General features: G+C 49.4%; 1 protein-coding gene across 1 annotated transcript in view; it reads right to left on the minus strand.

Moving 5' to 3' along the window:
* Positions 1–19,549, minus strand: part of myo15aa (myosin XVAa) — a 213,306-nt gene that overhangs the window by 57,226 nt on the left and 136,531 nt on the right. The window contains exons 32-35 of the mRNA XM_052504244.1: positions 11,753–11,868; positions 7,189–7,307; positions 6,159–6,300; positions 4,134–4,245 (exon numbers count right to left, since the gene is read on the minus strand). Of these exons, the coding sequence (XP_052360204.1) occupies positions 4,134–4,245; positions 6,159–6,300; positions 7,189–7,307; positions 11,753–11,868 (489 nt within the window). The remainder of the gene's footprint in view (positions 1–4,133; positions 4,246–6,158; positions 6,301–7,188; positions 7,308–11,752; positions 11,869–19,549) is intronic.

Consider the following 19,549-nt stretch of genomic DNA (forward strand, 5'->3'; position numbering starts at 1 on the left):
ACTCGGGAATCTCTGACTTCAGTGAGTTCAAGACAACAGGGAACTCGGGAATCTCTGACTTCAGTGAGTTCAAGGCAACTGGGAACTCGGGAATCTCTGACTTCAGTGAGTTCAAGGCAACTGGGAACTCGGGAATCTCTGACTTCAGTGAGTTCAAGACAACAGGGAACTCGGGAATCTCTGACTTCAGTGAGTTCAAGGCAACTGGGGCTCGGGAATCTCTGACTTCAGTGAGTTCAAGACAACAGGGAACTCGGGAATCTCTGACTTCAGTGAGTTCAAGACAACAGGGAACTCGGGAATCTCTGACTTCAGTGAGTTCAAGGCAACTGGGAACTCGGGAATCTCTGACTTCAGTGAGTTCAAGGCAACTGGGAACTCGGGAATCTCTGACTTCATTGAGTTCAAGGCAACTGGGAACTCGGGAATCTCTGACTTCAGTGAGTTCAAGACAACAGGGAACTCTGGGAAGAAAAACTAGCTCCGACTGGGAGAAATAAAAACAGTTCAAAATAAATACATTTTAAATATATAATAATATAATAAATACATTTTAAATATATAATAATATAATAAACACATTTTGAATATATAATAATATAATAAATACATTTTAAATATATAATAATAAAATAAATACATTTTAAATATATAATAATATAATAAATACATTTTAAATATATAATAATATAATAAATACATTTTAAATATATAATAATATAATAAATACATTTTGAATATATAATAATATAATAAATACATTTTAAATATATAATAATATAATAAATACATTTTAAATATATAATAATAAAATAAATACATTTTAAATATATAATAATATAATAAATACATTTTAAATATATAATAATAAAATAAATACATTTTAAATATATAATAATATAATAAATACATTTTAAATATATAATAAATACATTTTAAATATATAATAATAAAATAAATACATTTTAAATATATAATAATGTAATAAATACATTTTAAATATATAATAATATAATAAATACATTTTAAATATATAATAATATAATAAATACATTTTGAATATATAATAATATATAATAATATAATAAATACATTTTGAACTGTCATCCAACTCTGAATTCTAAGTCAGAAACTCTGGCATCTTTCTAGAGCTCTGACCTGAAGATCACTGACGTCATGATTTGACCTCGGTTTCCCCCCCCCAGAGTTCTCGGTTGTCTTGAAAGCACCATTAGTGGTAACGATGACTGGAAATCCATGACTTAGTTAATTGTTTTCTAGCCCATTCATTTAATTTTTTGCGTTTCACACAGCCAGCGCAGTCACACAGAGTCGAGGTGGAAGAAGGCGACTTACTGTGCACCGATTGACAACTGAACAGCAAGTGTTGACTAGGTTTATCAAAGGTGTCGAACTGATTGAATGAATGATCCTATATCCATTTGCCATACATAAATCATTAAAACATAGTTTATTTTTTATTTAACTTTTATTTAACTAGGCTAGTAAATTAAAAACAAATTCTTATTTACAATGGCAGCTTAAATGCAACGTGGTTATACAGTGGGTCCTCCTTTAAAAGTTGTGAGTTTACACCGCAGGACTTAGAGGTACCAAGAGTCACGGCTCCAGACCACCACCAGGGGGAGTTAGAGGTACCCAGTGTCACGGCTCCAGACCACCACCAGGGGGAGTTAGAGGTACCCAGTGTCACGGCTCCAGACCACCACCAGGGGGAGTTAGAGGTACCCAGTGTCACGGCTCCAGACCACCACCAGGGGGAGTTAGAGGTACCCAGTGTCACGGCTCCAGACCACCACCAGGGGGAGTTAGAGGTACCCAGTGTCACGGCTCCAGACCACCACCAGGGGGAGTTAGAGGTACCCAGTGTCACGGCTCCAGACCACCACCAGGGGGAGTTAGAGGTACCCAGAGTCACAGCTCCAGACCACCACCGGGGGGAGTTAGAGGTACCCAGTGTCACGGCACCAGACCACCACCAGGGAGAGTTAGAGGTACCCAGAGTCACGGCTCCAGACCACCACCAGGGGGAGTTAGAGGTACCCAGTGTCACGGCTCCAGACCACCACCAGGGGGAGTTAGAGGTACCCAGAGTCACGGCTCCAGACCACCACCAGGGGGAGGTAGAGGTACCCAGTGTCACGGCTCCAGACCACCACCAGGGGGAGTTAGAGGTACCCAGTGTCACGGCTCCAGACCACCACCAGGGGGAGTCAGAGGTACCCAGTGTCACGGCTCCAGACCACCACCAGGGGGAGTTAGAGGTACCCAGTGTCACGGCTCCAGACCACCACCAGGGGGAGTTAGAGGTACCCAGTGTCACGGCTCCAGACCACCACCAGGGGGAGTTAGAGGTACCCAGTGTCACGGCACCAGACCACCACCAGGGAGAGTTAGAGGTACCCAGAGTCACGGCTCCAGACCACCACCAGGGGGACCTACTGGTACCCAGTGTCACGTCTTCATTGCTCCAGACCACCACAAGGGGGCGATAGAGCACTGTGTGTCCATGGTATCACATCTGGACAAGTAAACCAAATCATTTCCTAGGTTTCCTTTCCTACAATGTCAAGTAAACCAAATCATTTCCTGTTTCCTTTCCTAGGATGTCAAGTAAACCAAATCATTTCCTGTTTCCTTTCCTAGGATGTCGGTGCCAGAAATGTTCCATACTCACAAAAAGTTTATTTCTCTCAAATTTTGCCACAGATGTCTCAAGTTTTGAGGGAGCGTGCAATTGGCATGCTGACTGCAGGAATGTCCACCACAGCTGTTGCCAGAAACGTGTCCATAAAGCACTAGACAGTCCCAACAACAGCCCAGTCTGAATCCAGACTTTAGCTCAGTGGGACTAGACAGTCCCAACAACAGCCCAGTCTGAATCCAGACTTCAGCTCAGTGGGACTAGACAGTCCCAACAACAGCCCAGTCTGAATCCAGACTTTAGCTCAGTGGGACTAGACAGTCCCAACAGCAGCCCAGTCTGAATCCAGACTTTAGCTCAGTGGGACTGGACAGTCCCAACAACAGCCCAGTCTGAATCCAGACTTTAGCTCAGTGGGACTAGACAGTCCCAACAACAGCCCAGTCTGAATCCAGACTTTAGCTCAGTGGGACTAGACAGTCCCAACAACAGCCCAGGCTCAATCCAGACTTCAGCTCAGTGGGACTAGACAGTCCCAACAACAGCCCAGTCTGAATCCAGACTTTAGCTCAGTGGGACTAGACAGTCCCAACAACAGCCCAGTCTGAATCCAGACTTTAGCTCAGTGGGACTAGACAGTCCCAACAACAGCCCAGGCTGAATCCAGACTTTAGCTCAGTGGGACTAGACAGTCCCAACAACAGCCCAGTCTGAATCCAGACTTTAGCTCAGTGGGACTAGACAGTCCCAACAACAGCCCAGTCTGAATCCAGACTTTAGCTCAGTGGGACTAGACAGTCCCAACAACAGCCCAGTCTGAATCCAGACTTTAGCTCAGTGGGACTAGACAGTCCCAACAACAGCCCAGTCTGAATCCAGACTTTAGCTCAGTGGGACTAGACAGTCCCAACAACAGTCCAGTCTGAATCCAGACTTTAGCTCAGTGGGACTAGACAGTCCCAACAACAGCCCAGTCTGAATCCAGACTTTAGCTCAGTGGGACTAGACAGTCCCAACAACAGCCCAGTCTGAATCCAGACTTTAGCTCAGGGGACTAGACAGTCCCAACAACAGCCCAGTCTGAATCCAGACTTTAGCTCAGTGGGACTAGACAGTCCCAACAACAGCCCAGTCTTAATCCTAGTTGTTTCCTCACACAGCAACCAGAACACAACCACACACGATGGGGTGTTAGTCACATGCAGGTCAACCACACACACACAGGCCCCACCCACACACAGCCCCACCCACACACAGGCCCCACCCACACCCACCCACACACAGGCCCCACCCACACACAGGCCCCACCCACCAAACTCAGGAGTATCTCTCTTTAGTTCCTCCAGCAACATGACCTTCTTCCTGACGATGCAGCCGTAGCATCGGCCTACACCACACAATACAATGAGCAACACAGCTAACACAATGGGGTCGTGTGTGTATCTGTGTGTGTGTGTGCGTGTCTCACCCTCCTCCAGCCCCTCCACGCTGTGTAATCTGATGATGTCTCCCTTGTGGAAGCTGAGCAGAGTTCTGTCCTCTGTGATGTAGTTCCTCACTGCGACCACATACTCAGAGTCCTGGGGAAAAAACAGCCCATTTGTCCAAATCAATCTGGACGCAGAAAAAGGGTGATAATGTGTCCATCCTTTCTATCAGGTTGTAGAGTGAAGCCTGGTGTCCTGTTGAATGAACAGAATCACTTTCCTACCTGTCTCACCCTCTGACCGGTTTCACCTGTCTCACCCTCTAACCTGTCTCACCCTCTAACCTGTCTCACCTGTCTCACGCTCTAACCTGTCTCACCCTCTAACCTGTCTCACCTGTCTCACGCTCTAACCTGTTTCACCCTCTAACCTGTCTCACCCTCTGACCGGTTTCACCTGTCTCACCCTCTAACCTGTCTCACCCTCTAACCTGTTTCACCTGTCTCACCCTCTAACCTGTTTCACCCTCTAACCTGTCTCACCCTCTAACCGGTTTCGCCTGTCTCACCCTCTAACCTGTCTCACCCTCTAACCTGTCTCACCTGTCTCACCCTCTAACCTGTCTCACCATCTAACCTGTTTCACCCTCTAACCTGTCTCACCCTCTAACCGGTTTCGCCTGTCTCACCCTCTAACCTGTCTCACCCTCTGACCGGTTTCACCTGTCTCACCCTCTAACCTGTCTCAACCTCTAACCTGTCTCACCTGTCTCAACCTCTAACCTGTCTCACCTGTCTCACCCTCTAACCTGTCTCACCTGTCTCACCCTCTAACCTGTTTCACCTGTCTCACCCTCTAACCTGTCTCACCCTCTAACCTGTTTCACCTGTCTCACCCTCTAACCTGTCTAACCTGTCTCACCCTCTAACCTGTTTCACCCTCTAACCTGTCTCACCCTCTAACCTGTCTCACCCTCTAACCTGTCTAACCTGTCTCACTCTCTAACCTGTCTCACCCTCTAACCTGTTTCACCTGTCTCACCCTCTAACCTGTCTAACCTGTCTCACCCTCTAACCTGTCTAACCTGTCTCACCCTCTAACCTGTCTCACCCTCTAACCTGTTTCACCTGTCTCACCCTCTAACCTGTTTCACCCTCTAACCTGTCTCACCCTCTAACCTGTTTCACCCTCTAACCTGTCTCACCCTCTAACCTGTCTCACCCTCTAACCTGTCTCACCCTCTAACCGGTTTCACCCTCTAACCTGTTTCACCTGTCTCACCCTCTAACCTGTCTCACCCTCTAACCTGTTTCACCCTCTATCCTGTCTCACCCTCTAACCTGTTATAACATCTAACCTGTCTCACCCCCTAAACTGTCTCACCATCTACCTGTCTCACCCGCTACCTGTTACACACTACCTGTCTCACCCTCCAACCTGTTTCACCCTCTAGTCTGTTTCACCCTCTAACCTGTCTCACCCTCCAACCTGTTTCACCCTCTATCCTCTCACCAACCTGTCTCACCCTCTAACCTGTCTCACCCTCTAGTCTGTTTCACCATCTAACCTGTCTCACCCTCTATCCCCTCACATACCTGTCTCACTCTCTATCCCCTCACATACCTGTCTCACCCTCTAACCTTTTTCACCCTCTAACCTGTCTCACCCTCTAACCTTTTTCACCCTCTATCCTGTCTCACCCTCTATCCTGTCTCACCCTCTATCCTGTCTCACCCTCTTGTCTGTTTCACCCTCTAACCTGTCTCACCCTCTAACCTGTCTCACCCTCTAACCTGTCTCACCTTCTAACCTGTCTCACCCTCTAACCTGTCTCACCCTCTAACCCATCTCACCCTCTAACCAGTCTCACCCTCTAACCTATCTAACCTGTCTCACCCTCTAACCTGTCTAACCTGTCTCAGTCTCACCCTCTAACCTGTTTAACCTGTCTCACCCTCTAACCTGTCTAACCTGTCTCAGCCTCTAACCTGTCTAACCTGTCTCACCCTCTAACCTGTTTAACCTGTCTCACCCTCTAACCTGTCTCACCCTCTAACCTGTCTCACCTTCTTCAGTTCTGTGATGAAGTAGTCCACCATGTGTTTAACCTGTGGAGCCTTGGCAGAGAACAGAATCAGCTTCTCGTTGGTCAGGTTAAACTCCAACATGTTCTTAGATGGAATGGACACAAACAGGATGTCCGCGTAACTATGGAAACAAAAACAGAAACAAACAGATCTTTACCTTGTCAGCTTGGGGATTCGATCCAGCAACCTTTCGGGTTACTGGCCCAATACTCTAACCACTAGGCTACCTGTGGCCCCATGTGTGTGTGTGTGTGTGTGTGTGTGTGTGTGTGTGTGTGTGTGTGTGTGTGTGTGTGTGTGTGTGTGTGTGTGTGTGTGTGTGTGTGTGTGTGTGTGTGTGTGTGTGTGTGTGTGTGTTCAGTTTGTTATATCTGGAGTACTTCTCCTGTCCTATTCGGTGTCCTGTGTGAGTCCAAGTGTGCGTTCTCTAATTCTCTCCTTCTTTCTTTCTCTCTCTCCGAGGACCTGAGCCCTAGGACCATGCCTCAGGACTACCTGACATGATGACTCCTTGCTGTCCCCAGTCCACCTGGCCATGCTGCTGCTCCAGTTTCAACTGGCCTGGGCCCTAGGACCATGCCCCAGGACTACCTGACATGATGACTCCTTGCTGTCCCCAGTCCACCTGGCCGTGCTGCTGCTCCAGTTTCAACTGTTCTGCCTTATTATTATTCCACCATGCTGGTCATTTATGAACATTTGAACATCTTGGCCATGTTCTGTTATAATCTCCACCCGGCACAGCCAGAAGAGGACTGGCCACCCCTCATAGCCTGGTTCCTCTCTAGGTTTCTTCCTAGGTTTTGGCCTTTCTAGGGAGTTTTTCCTAGCCACCGTGCTTCTACACCTGCATTGCTTGCTGTTTGGGGTTTTAGGCTGGGTTTCTGTACAGCACTTTGAGATATCAGCTGATGTACGAAGGGCTATATAAATACATTTGATTTGATTTTTGATTTGATGTGTGTGTGTGTGTGTTAATGTGTGTGTGTGTGTGTGTGTTTGTGTGTACCTGTAAGGGTGTAGCACTCTGAAGTAGTCTGGGACAACAGCGCTGCTTCTCACCATCTTCAGCAGCTTGATGCCTCGATGAGACACAGAGACCACCTGCACCCCAGTACCCACACTGCCCTGCAACACACACACACACACAGTTATGAGACCACCTGCACCCCAGTACCCACACTACCCTGCAACACACACACTCTGTCAACATCTACAGGCTCACACACACACACAGTTATGAGACCACCTGCACCCCAGTACCCACACTGCCCTGCAACACACACACTCTGTCAACATGAACAGGCTCACAAACACACACAGTTATGTAGCGAACTCTACCCAACACCTAGCGACCTCTACCCAACTCCTAGCGACCTCTACCCAACACCTAGCGACCTCTACCCAACACCTAGCGACCTCAACCCAACACCTAGCGACCTTTACCCAACACCTAGCGACCTCTACCCAACACCTAGCGACCTTTACCCAACACCTAGCGACCTCAACCCAACACCTAGCGACCTCAACCCAACACCTAGCGACCTCAACCCAACACCTAGCGACCTCTACCCAACACCTAGCGACCTCTACCCAACACCTAGCGACCTCAACCCAACACCTAGCGACCTCAACCCAACACCTAGCGACCTCTACCCAACACCTAGCGACCTCTACCCAACACCTAGCGACCTCTACCCAACACCTAGCGACCTCAACCCAACACCTAGCGACCTCAACCCAACACCTAGCGACCTCAACCCAACACCTAGCGACCTCAACCCAACACCTAGCGACCTCAACCCAACACCTAGCGACCTCAACCCAACACCTAGCGACCTCAACCCAACACCTAGCGACCTCAACCCAACACCTAGCGACCTCAACCCAACACCTAGCGACCTCAACCCAACACCTAGCGACCTCAACCCAACACCTAGCGACCTCAACCCAACACCTAGCGACCTCTACCCAACACCTAGCGACCTCTACCCAACACCTAGCGACCTCAACCCAACACCTAGCGACCTCTACCCAACACCAACACACCTCTACCCAACACCTAGCGACCTCTACCCAACACCTAGCGACCTCAACCCAACACCTAGCGACCTCAACCCAACACCTAGCGACCTCAACCCAACACCTAGCGACCTCAACCCAACACCTAGCGACCTCAACCCAACACCTAGCGACCTCTACCCAACACCTAGCGACCTCAACCCAACACCTAGCGACCTCTACCCAACACCTAGCGACCTCTACCCAACACCTAGCGACCTCTACCCAACACCTAGCGACCTCAACCCAACACCTAGCGACCTCAACCCAACACCTAGCGACCTCAACCCAACACCTAGCGACCTCAACCCAACACCTAGCGACCTCAACCCAACACCTAGCGACCTCTACCCAACACCTAGCGACCTCAACCCAACACCTAGCGACCTCAACCCAACACCTAGCGACCTCTACCCAACACCTAGCGACCTCTACCCAACTCCTAGCGACCACAACCCAACACCTAGCGACCTCAACCCAACACCTAGCGACCTCTACCCAACACCTAGCGACCTCTACCCAACTCCTAGCGACCTCAACCCAACACCTAGCGACCTCAACCCAACACCTAGCGACCTCAACCCAACACCTAGCGACCTCTACCCAACACCTAGCGAACTCTACCCAACACCTAGCGACCTCAACCCAACACCTAGCGACCTCAACCCAACACCTAGCGACCTCAACCCAACACCTAGCGACCTCAACCCAACACCTAGCGACCTCAACCCAACACCTAGCGACCTCTACCCAACACCTAGCGACCTCAACCCAACACCTAGCGACCTCAACCCAACACCTAGCGACCTCTACCCAACACCTAGCGACCTCAACCCAACACCTAGCGACCTCAACCCAACACCTAGCGACCTCTACCCAACACCTAGCGACCTCAACCCAACACCTAGCGACCTCTACCCAACACCTAGCGACCTCTACCCAACACCTAGCGACCTCAACCCAACACCTAGCGACCTCAACCCAACACCTAGCGACCTCAACCCAACACCTAGCGACCTCAACCCAACACCTAGCGACCTCAACCCAACACCTAGCGACCTCTACCCAACACCTAGCGACCTCTACCCAACACCTACCCAACACCTAGCGACCTCTACCCAACAACACCTACCCAACAGCGACCTCTACCCAACACCTAGCGACCTCAACCCAACACCTAGCGACCTCAACCCAACACCTAGCGACCTCTACCCAACTCCTAGCGACCTCAACCCAACACCTAGCGACCTCTACCCAACACCTAGCGACCTCAACCCAACACCTAGCGACCTCTACCCAACACCTAGCGACCTCTACCCAACACCTAGCGACCACAACCCAACACCTAGCGACCTCAACCCAACACCTAGCGACCTTTACCCAACACCTAGCGACCTCTACCCAACTCCTAGCGACCTCAACCCAACACCTAGCGACCTCAACCCAACACCTAGCGACCTCAACCCAACACCTAGCGACCTCTACCCAACACCTAGCGAACTCTACCCAACACCTAGCGACCTCAACCCAACACCTAGCGACCTCAACCCAACACCTAGCGACCTCAACCCAACACCTAGCGACCTCAACCCAACACCTAGCGACCTCAACCCAACACCTAGCGACCTCAACCCAACACCTAGCGACCTCAACCCAACACCTAGCGACCTCAACCCAACACCTCGCGACCTCAACCCAACACCTCGCGACCTCAACCCAACACCTAGCGACCTCAACCCAACACCTAGCGACCTCAACCCAACACCTAGCGACCTCAACCCAACACCTAGCGACCTCTACCCAACACCTAGCGACCTCAACCCAACACCTAGCGACCTCAACCCAACACCTAGCGACCTCTACCCAACACCTAGCGACCTCTACCCAACACCTAGCGACCTCAACCCAACACCTAGCGACCTCAACCCAACACCTAGCGACCTCAACCCAACACCTAGCGACCTCTACCCAACACCTAGCGACCTCTACCCAACACCTAGCGACCTCAACCCAACACCTAGCGACCTCAACCCAACACCTAGCGACCTCTACCCAACACCTAGCGACCTCAACCCAACACCTAGCGACCTCAACCCAACACCTAGCGACCTCTACCCAACACCTAGCGACCTTTACCCAACACCTAGCGACCTCTACCCAACACCTAGCGACCTTTACCCAACACCTAGCGACCTCAACCCAACACCTAGCGACCTCAACCCAACACCTAGCGACCTCTACCCAACACCTAGCGACCTCTACCCAACACCTAGCGACCTCTACCCAACACCTAGCGACCTCTACCCAACACCTAGCGACCTCAACCCAACACCTAGCGACCTCAACCCAACACCTAGCGACCTCAACCCAACACCTAGCGACCTCAACCCAACACCTAGCGACCTCAACCCAACACCTAGCGACCTCAACCCAACACCTAGCGACCTCTACCCAACACCTAGCGACCTCTACCCAACACCTAGCGACCTACCCAACACCAACACACCTAGCGACCTCAACCCAACACCTAGCGACCTCAACCCAACACCTAGCGACCTCAACCCAACACCTAGCGACCTCTACCCAACACCTAGCGACCTCAACCCAACACCTAGCGACCTCAACCCAACACCTAGCGACCTCTACCCAACACCTAGCGACCTCTACCCAACACCTAGCGACCTCTACCCAACACCTAGCGACCTCTACCCAACACCTAGCGACCTCAACCCAACACCTAGCGACCTCAACCCAACACCTAGCGACCTCAACCCAACACCTAGCGACCTCAACCCAACACCTAGCGACCTCTACCCAACACCTAGCGACCTCAACCCAACACCTAGCGACCTCTACCCAACACCTAGCGACCTCAACCCAACACCTAGCGACCTCTACCCAACACCTAGCGACCTCAACCCAACAGCTAGCGACCTCTACCCAACACCTAGCGACCTCAACCCAACACCTAGCGACCTCAACCCAACACCTAGCGACCTCTACCCAACACCTAGCGACCTCTACCCAACACCTAGCGACCTCTACCCAACACCTAGCGACCTCTACCCAACACCTAGCGACCTCAACCCAACACCTAGCGACCTCAACCCAACACCTAGCGACCTCTACCCAACACCTAGCGACCTCTACCCAACTCCTAGCGACCACAACCCAACACCTAGCGACCTCAACCCAACACCTAGCGACCTCTACCCAACACCTAGCGACCTCAACCCAACACCTAGCGACCTCAACCCAACACCTAGCGACCTCTACCCAACACCTAGCGACCTCAACCCAACACCTAGCGACCTCAACCCAACACCTAGCGACCTCTACCCAACACCTAGCGACCTCTACCCAACACCTAGCGACCTCTACCCAACACCTAGCGAACTCTACCCAACACCTAGCGACCTCAACCCAACACCTAGCGACCTTTACCCAACACCTAGCGACCTCTACCCAACACCTAGCGACCTCTATATATAGGCTCACACACACACACTCACCGAGGCAGGGAAGAGTCGGGAGAAATATATTTCCCAGGAGTCTCTGGCCATCGTCACGATCTTCTTCTTCACACTCTCATCCTGTGTGGCTCCATCCTGACCCACCTGGTGCTCCACTACACACACACACACACACACACACACACACACACACACACACACACACACACACACACACACACACAGTCACACACACACAGTCACACACACACAGTCACACACACAGACACACACACACACACACACACACACACACACACACACACACACACACACACACACACACACACACACACACACACACACACACACACACACACACACACACACACACACACACACACACACACAGACACTGAGTGATGATGGTTCTAATAGTTTGTAGTGGTTATTGGTGGTTATTGGTGGTTTGTAGTGGTTATTGGTGGTTTGTAGTGGTTATTGGTGGTTTGTGGTGGTTATTGGTGGTTTGTAGTGGTTATTGGTGGTTTGTGGTGGTTATTGGTGGTTTGTAGTGGTTATTGGTGGTTTGTAGTGGTTATTGGTGGTTTGTGGTGGTTATTGGTGGTTTGTAGTGGTTATTGGTGGTTTGTGGTGGTTATTGGTGGTTTGTAGTGGTTATTGGTGGTTTGTGGTGGTTATTGGTGGTTTGTAGTGGTTTTATGGGGTTTTGTGGTGGTTATTGGTGGTTGGTAGTGGTTATTGGTGGTTTGTAGTGGTTATTGGTGGTTTGTAGTGGTTATTGGTGGTTTGTGGTGGTTATTGGTGGTTTGTAGTGGTTATTGGTGGTTTGTAGTGGTTATTGGTGGTTTGTGGTGGTTATTGGTGGTTTGTAGTGGTTATTGGTGGTTTGTAGTGGTTATTGGTGGTTTGTGGTGGTTATTGGTGGTTTGTAGTGGTTATTGGTGGTTTGTAGTGGTTATTGGTGGTTTGTAGTGGTTATTGGTGGTTTGTAGTGGTTATTGGTGGTTTGTAGTGGTTATTGGTGGTTTGTAGTGGTTATTGGTGGTTTGTAGTGGTTATTGGTGGTTTGTAGTGGTTATTGGTGGTTATTGGTGGTTTGTAGTGGTTATTGGTGGTTTGTGGTGGTTATTGGTGGTTTGTAGTGGTTATTGGTGGTTTGTAGTGGTTATTGGTGGTTTGTGGTGGTTATTGGTGGTTTGTAGTGGTTATTGGTGGTTTGTAGTGGTTATTGGTGGTTTGTGGTGGTTATTGGTGGTTTGTAGTGGTTATTGGTGGTTTGTAGTGGTTATTGGTGGTTATTGGTGGTTATTGGTGGTTTGTAGTGGTTATTGGTGGTTTGTAGTGGTTATTGGTGGTTTGTGGTGGTTATTGGTGGTTTGTAGTGGTTATTGGTGGTTTGTAGTGGTTATTGGTGGTTTGTGGTGGTTATTGGTGGTTTGTAGTGGTTATTGGTGGTTTGTGGTGGTTATTGGTGGTTTGTAGTGGTTATTGGTGGTTTGTAGTGGTTTTATGGGGTTTTGTGGTGGTTATTGGTGGTTTGTAGTGGTTATTGGTGGTTTGTGGTGGTTATTGGTGGTTTGTAGTGGTTATTGGTGGTTTGTAGTGGTTATTGGTGGTTTGTGGTGGTTATTGGTGGTTTGTAGTGGTTATTGGTGGTTTGTAGTGGTTATTGGTGGTTTGTGGTGGTTATTGGTGGTTTGTAGTGGTTATTGGTGGTTTGTAGTGGTTATTGGTGGTTATTGGTGGTTATTGGTGGTTTGTAGTGGTTATTGGTGGTTTGTAGTGGTTATTGGTGGTTTGTGGTGGTTATTGGTGGTTTGTAGTGGTTATTGGTGGTTTGTAGTGGTTATTGGTGGTTTGTGGTGGTTATTGGTGGTTTGTAGTGGTTATTGGTGGTTTGTGGTGGTTATTGGTGGTTTGTAGTGGTTATTGGTGGTTTGTAGTGGTTTTATGGGGTTTTGTGGTGGTTATTGGTGGTTTGTGGTGGTTATTGGTGGTTTGTAGTGGTTATTGGTGGTTTGTAGTGGTTATTGGTGGTTTGTGGTGGTTATTGGTGGTTTGTAGTGGTTATTGGTGGTTTGTAGTGGTTATTGGTGGTTTGTAGTGGTTTTATGGGGGTTTGTGGTGGTTATTGGTGGTTTGTAGTGGTTATTGGTGGTTTGTAGTGGTTATTTGTGGTTATTGGTGGTTATTGGTTGTTTGTTACATTTACATTTACATTTAAGTCATTTAGCAGACGCTCTTATCCAGAGCGACTTACAAATTGGTGCATTCACCTTATGACATCCAGTGGAACAGCCACTTTACAATAGTGCATCTAAATCTTTTAGGGGGGGGGGGGGTGAGAAGGATTACTTTATCCTATCCTAGGTATTCCTTAAAGAGGTGGGGTTTCAGGTGTCTCCGGAAGGTGGTGATTGACTCCGCTGTCCTGGCGTCGTGAGGGAGTGTGTTCCACCATTGGGGAGCCAGAGCAGCGAACAGTTTTGACTGGGCTGAGCGGGAACTGTACTTCCTCAGTGGTAGGGAGGCGAGCAGGCCAGAGGTGGATGAACACAGTGCCCTTGTTTGGGTGTAGGGCCTGATCAGAGCCTGGAGGTACTGAGGTGCCGTTCCCCTCACAGCTCCGTAGGCAAGCACCATGGTCTTGTAGCGGATGCGAGCTTCAACTGGAAGCCAGTGGAGAGAGCGGAGGAGCGGGGTGACGTGAGAGAACTTGGGAAGGTTGAACACCAGACGGGCTGCGGCGTTCTGGATGAGTTGTAGGGGTTTAATGGCACAGGCAGGGAGCCCAGCCAACAGCGAGTTGCAGTAATCCAGACGGGAGATGACAAGTGCCTGGATTAGGACCTGCGCCGCTTCCTGTGTGAGGCAGGGTCGTACTCTGCGGATGTTGTAGAGCATGAACCTACAGGAACGGGCCACCGCCTTGATGTTAGTTGAGAATGACAGGGTGTTGTCCAGGATCACGCCAAGGTTCTTAGCGCTCTGGGAGGAGGACACAATGGAGTTGTCAACCGTGATGGCGAGATCATGGAACGGGCAGTCCTTCCCGGGAGGAAGAGCAGCTCCGTCTTGCCGAGGTTCAGCTTGAGGTGGTGATCCGTCATCCACACTGATATGTCTGCCAGACATGCAGAGATGCGATTCACCACCTGGTCATCAGAAGGAGGAAAGGAGAAGATTAATTGTGTGTCGTCTGCATAACAATGATAGGAGAGACCATGTGAGGTTATGACAGAGCCAAGTGACTTGGTGTATAGCGAGAATAGGAGAGGGCCTAGAACAGAGCCCTGGGGGACACCAGTGGTGAGAGCACGTGGTGAGGAGACAGATTCTCGCCACGCCACCTGGTAGGAGCGACCTGTCAGGTAGGACGCAATCCAAGCGTGGGCCGCGCCGGAGATGCCCAACTCGGAGAGGGTGGAGAGGAGGATCTGATGGTTCACAGTATCGAAGGCAGCCGATAGGTCTAGAAGGATGAGAGTAGAGGAGAGAGAGTTAGCTTTAGCGGTGCGGAGCGCCTCCGTGATACAGAGAAGAGCAGTCTCAGTTGAATAACTAGTCTTGAAACCTGACTGATTTGGATCAAGAAGGTCATTCTGAGAGAGATAGCGGGAGAGCTGGCCAAGGACGGCACGTTCAAGAGTTTTGGAGAGAAAAGAAAGAAGGGATACTGGTCTGTAGTTGTTGACATCGGAGGGATCGAGTGTAGGTTTTTTCAAAAGGGGTGCAACTCTCGCTCTCTTGAAGACGGAAGGGACGTAGCCAGCGGTCAGGGATGAGTTGATGAGCGAGGTGAGGTAAGGGAGAAGGTCTCCGGAAATGGTCTGGAGAAGAGAGGAGGGGATAGGGTCGAGCGGGCAGGTTGTTGGGCGGCCGGCCATCACAAGACGCGAGATTTCATCTGGAGAGAGAGGGGAGAAAGAGGTCAGAGCACCGGGTAGGGCAGTGTGAGCAGAACCAGCGGTGTCATTTGACTTAGCAAACGAGAATCGGATGTCGTCGACCTTCTTTTCAAAATGGTTGACGAAGTCATCTGCAGAGAGGGAGGAGGGGGGGGAGGGGGAGGAGGATTCAGGAGGGAGGAGAAGGTGGCAAAGAGCTTCCTAGGGTTAGAGGCAGATGCTTGGAATTTAGAGTGGTAGAAAGTGGCTTTAGCAGCAGAGACAGAGGAGGAAAATGTAGAGAGGAGGGAGCGAAAGGATGCCAGGTCCGCAGGGAGGCGAGTTTTCCTCCATTTCCGCTCGGCTGCCCGGAGCCCTGTTCTGTGAGCTCGCAATGAGTCGTCGAGCCACGGAGCGGGAGGGGAGGACCGAGCCGGCCTGGAAGATAGGGGACATAGAGAGTCAAAGGATGCAGAAAGGGAGGAGAGGAGGGTTGAGGAGGCAGAATCAGGAGATAGGTTGGAGAAGGTTTGAGCAGAGGGAAGAGATGATAGGATGGAAGAGGAGAGAGTAGCGGGGGAGAGAGAGCGAAGGTTGGGACGGCGCGATACCATCCGAGTAGGGGCAGTGTGGGAAGTGTTGGATGAGAGCGAGAGGGAAAAGGATACAAGGTAGTGGTCGGAGACTTGGAGGGGAGTTGCAATGAGGTTAGTGGAAGAACAGCATCTAGTAAAGATGAGGTCGAGCGTATTGCCTGCCTTGTGAGTAGGGGGGAAGGTGAGAGGGTGAGGTCAAAAGAGGAAAGGAGTGGAAAGAAGGAGGCAGAGAGGAATGAGTCAAAGGTAGACGTGGGGAGGTTAAAGTCGCCCAGAACTGTGAGAGGTGAGCCGTCCTCAGGAAAGGAGCTTATCAAGACATCAAGCTCATTGATGAACTCTCCGAGGGGACCTGGAGGGCGATAAATGATAAGGATGTTAAGCTTGAAAGGGCTGGTAACTGTGACAGCATGAAATTCAAAGGAGGCGATAGACAGATGGGTAAGGGGAGAAAGAGAGAATGACCACTTGGGAGAGATGAGGATCCCGGTGCCACCACCCCGCTGACCAGAAGCTCTCGGGGTGTGCGAGAACACGTGGGCGGACGAAGAGAGAGCAGTAGGAGTAGCAGTGTTATCTGTGGTGATCCATGTTTCCGTCAGTGCCAAGAAGTCGAGGGACTGGAGGGAGGCATAGGCTGAGATGAACTCTGCCTTGTTGGCCACAGATCGGCAGTTCCAGAGGTTACCGGAGACCTGGAACTCCACGTGGGTCGTGCGCGCTGGGACCACCAGATTAGGGTGGCCGCGGCCACGCGGTGTGGAGCGTTTGTATGGTCTGTGCAGAGAGGAGATAACAGGGATAGACAGACACATAGTTGACAGGCTACAGAAGAGGCTACGCTAATGCAAGGAGATTGGAATGACTACACGTCTCGAATGTTCAGAAAGTTAAGCTTACGTAGCAAGAATCTTATTGACTAAAATGATTAAAATGATACAGTACTGCTGAAGTAGGCTAGCTGGCAGTGGCTGCGTTGTTGACTTTGTAGACTAGCTGGCAGTGGCTGCGTTGTTGACACTACACTAATCAAGTCGTTCCGTTGAGTGTAATAGTTTCTACAGTGCTGCTATTCGGGGGCTAGCTGGCTAGCTAGCAGTGTTGATTACGTTACGTTGCGTTAAAAGAACGACAATAGCTGGCTAGCTAACCTAGAAAATCGCTCTAGACTACACAATTATCTTTGATACACAGACGGCTATATAGCTATGTATCTAGCTACGATCAAACAAATCAAACCGTTGTGCTGTAATGAAATGAAATGAAAATGTGATACTACCTGTGGAGCGAAGCGGAATGCGACCGGGTTGTTGAGTGCGGAAGTTCTATTCAGTAGACGTTGGCTAGCTGTTGGCTAGCTAGCAGTGTCTCCTATGTTAAGGACGACAAATAGCTGGCTAGCTAACCTCGGTAAATTAAGATAATCACTCTAAGACTACACGCTCTAAACTACACAATTATCTTGGATACGAAGACAGCAAAGACAACTATGTAGCTAGCTAACACTACACTAATCAAGTCGTTCAGTTGAGTGTAATAGTTTCTACAGTGCTGCTATTCGGTAGACGGTGGACGTTTGCTAGCTGGCTAGCTGCTGGGCAGATAGCAGTGTAGACTATGTTAGGACGACGAAATACGAAGTTGCAATAGAAGTGCTGACTGTTTCACTTTGTTGTCCTCTTTCTTTTCCTTTTTCTTCTGTCCTTCTTTTGTCCTTATTTTGTCTTCCTTTCTTCTGTTAACTATATATTTTTGTTGTTATTCTTTGTAAGCTAGCTAGCTTCTTCCAGGAGAGTCCCTAGCAACTGCTTAGCAACAAGTAAACAATTCTGCTAGCAATTCAGCTAGCTAAGATAACTGTACAGTTTTATGAAAAACAGTTTTTCAAAAGCCTGTCTTTTTGGTTTGTTCCTGGTTTTGTCTTCTATTGAGTCTTGCAGTTTTCTCTTGATTTTTTCGATGTACTTCACTCTAAAAAAACATTTAAATCTCAATATATACAGGAACTCATTTTTCAGCCAGTTTTTCTTCAGTTTGTAGTGGTTATTGGTGGTTTGTAGTGGTTATTGGTGGTTATTGGTGGTTTGTAGTGGTTATTGGTGGTTTGTAGTGGTTATTGGTGGTTTGTGGTGGTTATTGGTGGTTTGTAGTGGTTATTGGTGGTTTGTAGTGGTTATTGGTGGTTTGTAGTGGTTCTCTAGCCCTCGCTATCTCCCTGCTTGCTAATTCGGCCTGCTAACGGTTAGCTTGTCTAGCCCGGGCCTACGAACTGTTAGCTTGTTAGCACAGGCCTGCTAACCATCTGGCTCACTGCGTTCTAAACACTCTGAACCCATTTACTTTCTATCTCTCTTTGATTTTTATTTTGTTTATACCTTCCGGAAACCTGCCTCACCCACTGTGATACGGAATCGCTATCACCTTTAATTTTTATTTTATTTTTATGACACACTCAAGAACCTCCAGACGCTAACCAGCTAACTAGCTACAAGCTATTTAGTCATTGTTAGTTTTTTTTTTTTAAACCTGGATAACACTCGCCAGCCCAGCTTCCCTGCCCATCCACCGCTGCCCCCTGGACACTGATCTCTTGGCTACATAGCTGACGCACGCTGGACTGTCCATTAATCACGGTACTCCATTCTGCTTGTTTGTTTTATCTGTCGACCCAGTTGCCTAGTCAACGCCATTTTACCTGCTGTTTGTTGTGCTAGCTGATTAGCCTCGCCTACTGTTTTTAGCTAGCTTTCCCAATTCTACACCTGTGATTACTGTATGCCTCGCTGTATGTCTCTCCCAAATGTCAATATGCCTTGTATACTGTTGTTCAGGTTAGTTATCATTGTTTTAGTTCACAATGGAGCCCCTAGATCCACTCTGCATACCCCTGTTACCTCCTTTGTCCCACCCCCCACACATGCGGTGACCTCACCCATTACAACCAGCATGTCCAGAGATACAACCTCTCTCATCATCACCCAGTGCCTGGGCTTACCTCCGCTGTACCCGCACCCCACCATACCCCTGTCTGCGCATTATGCCCTGAATATATTCTACCATGCCCAGAAACCTGCTCCTCTTATCCTCTGCCCCCAACGCTCTAGGCGACCAGTTTTGATAGCCTTTAGCCGCACCCTCATACTACTCCTTCTCTGTTCCGCGGGTGATGTGGAGGTAAACCCAGGCCCTGCATGTCCCCAGGTACCCTCATTTGTTGACTTCTGTGATCGAAAAAGTCTTGGTTTTATGCATGTCAACATCAGAAGCCTCCTCCCTAAGTTTGTTTTACTCACTGCTTTAGCACACTCTGCTAACCCTGATGTCCTTGCCGTGTCTGAATCCTGGCTCAG

Source organism: Oncorhynchus keta, unplaced genomic scaffold (genome assembly GCF_023373465.1).
Source record: "Oncorhynchus keta strain PuntledgeMale-10-30-2019 unplaced genomic scaffold, Oket_V2 Un_contig_1896_pilon_pilon, whole genome shotgun sequence".
Lineage (NCBI taxonomy): Eukaryota > Metazoa > Chordata > Actinopteri > Salmoniformes > Salmonidae > Oncorhynchus > Oncorhynchus keta.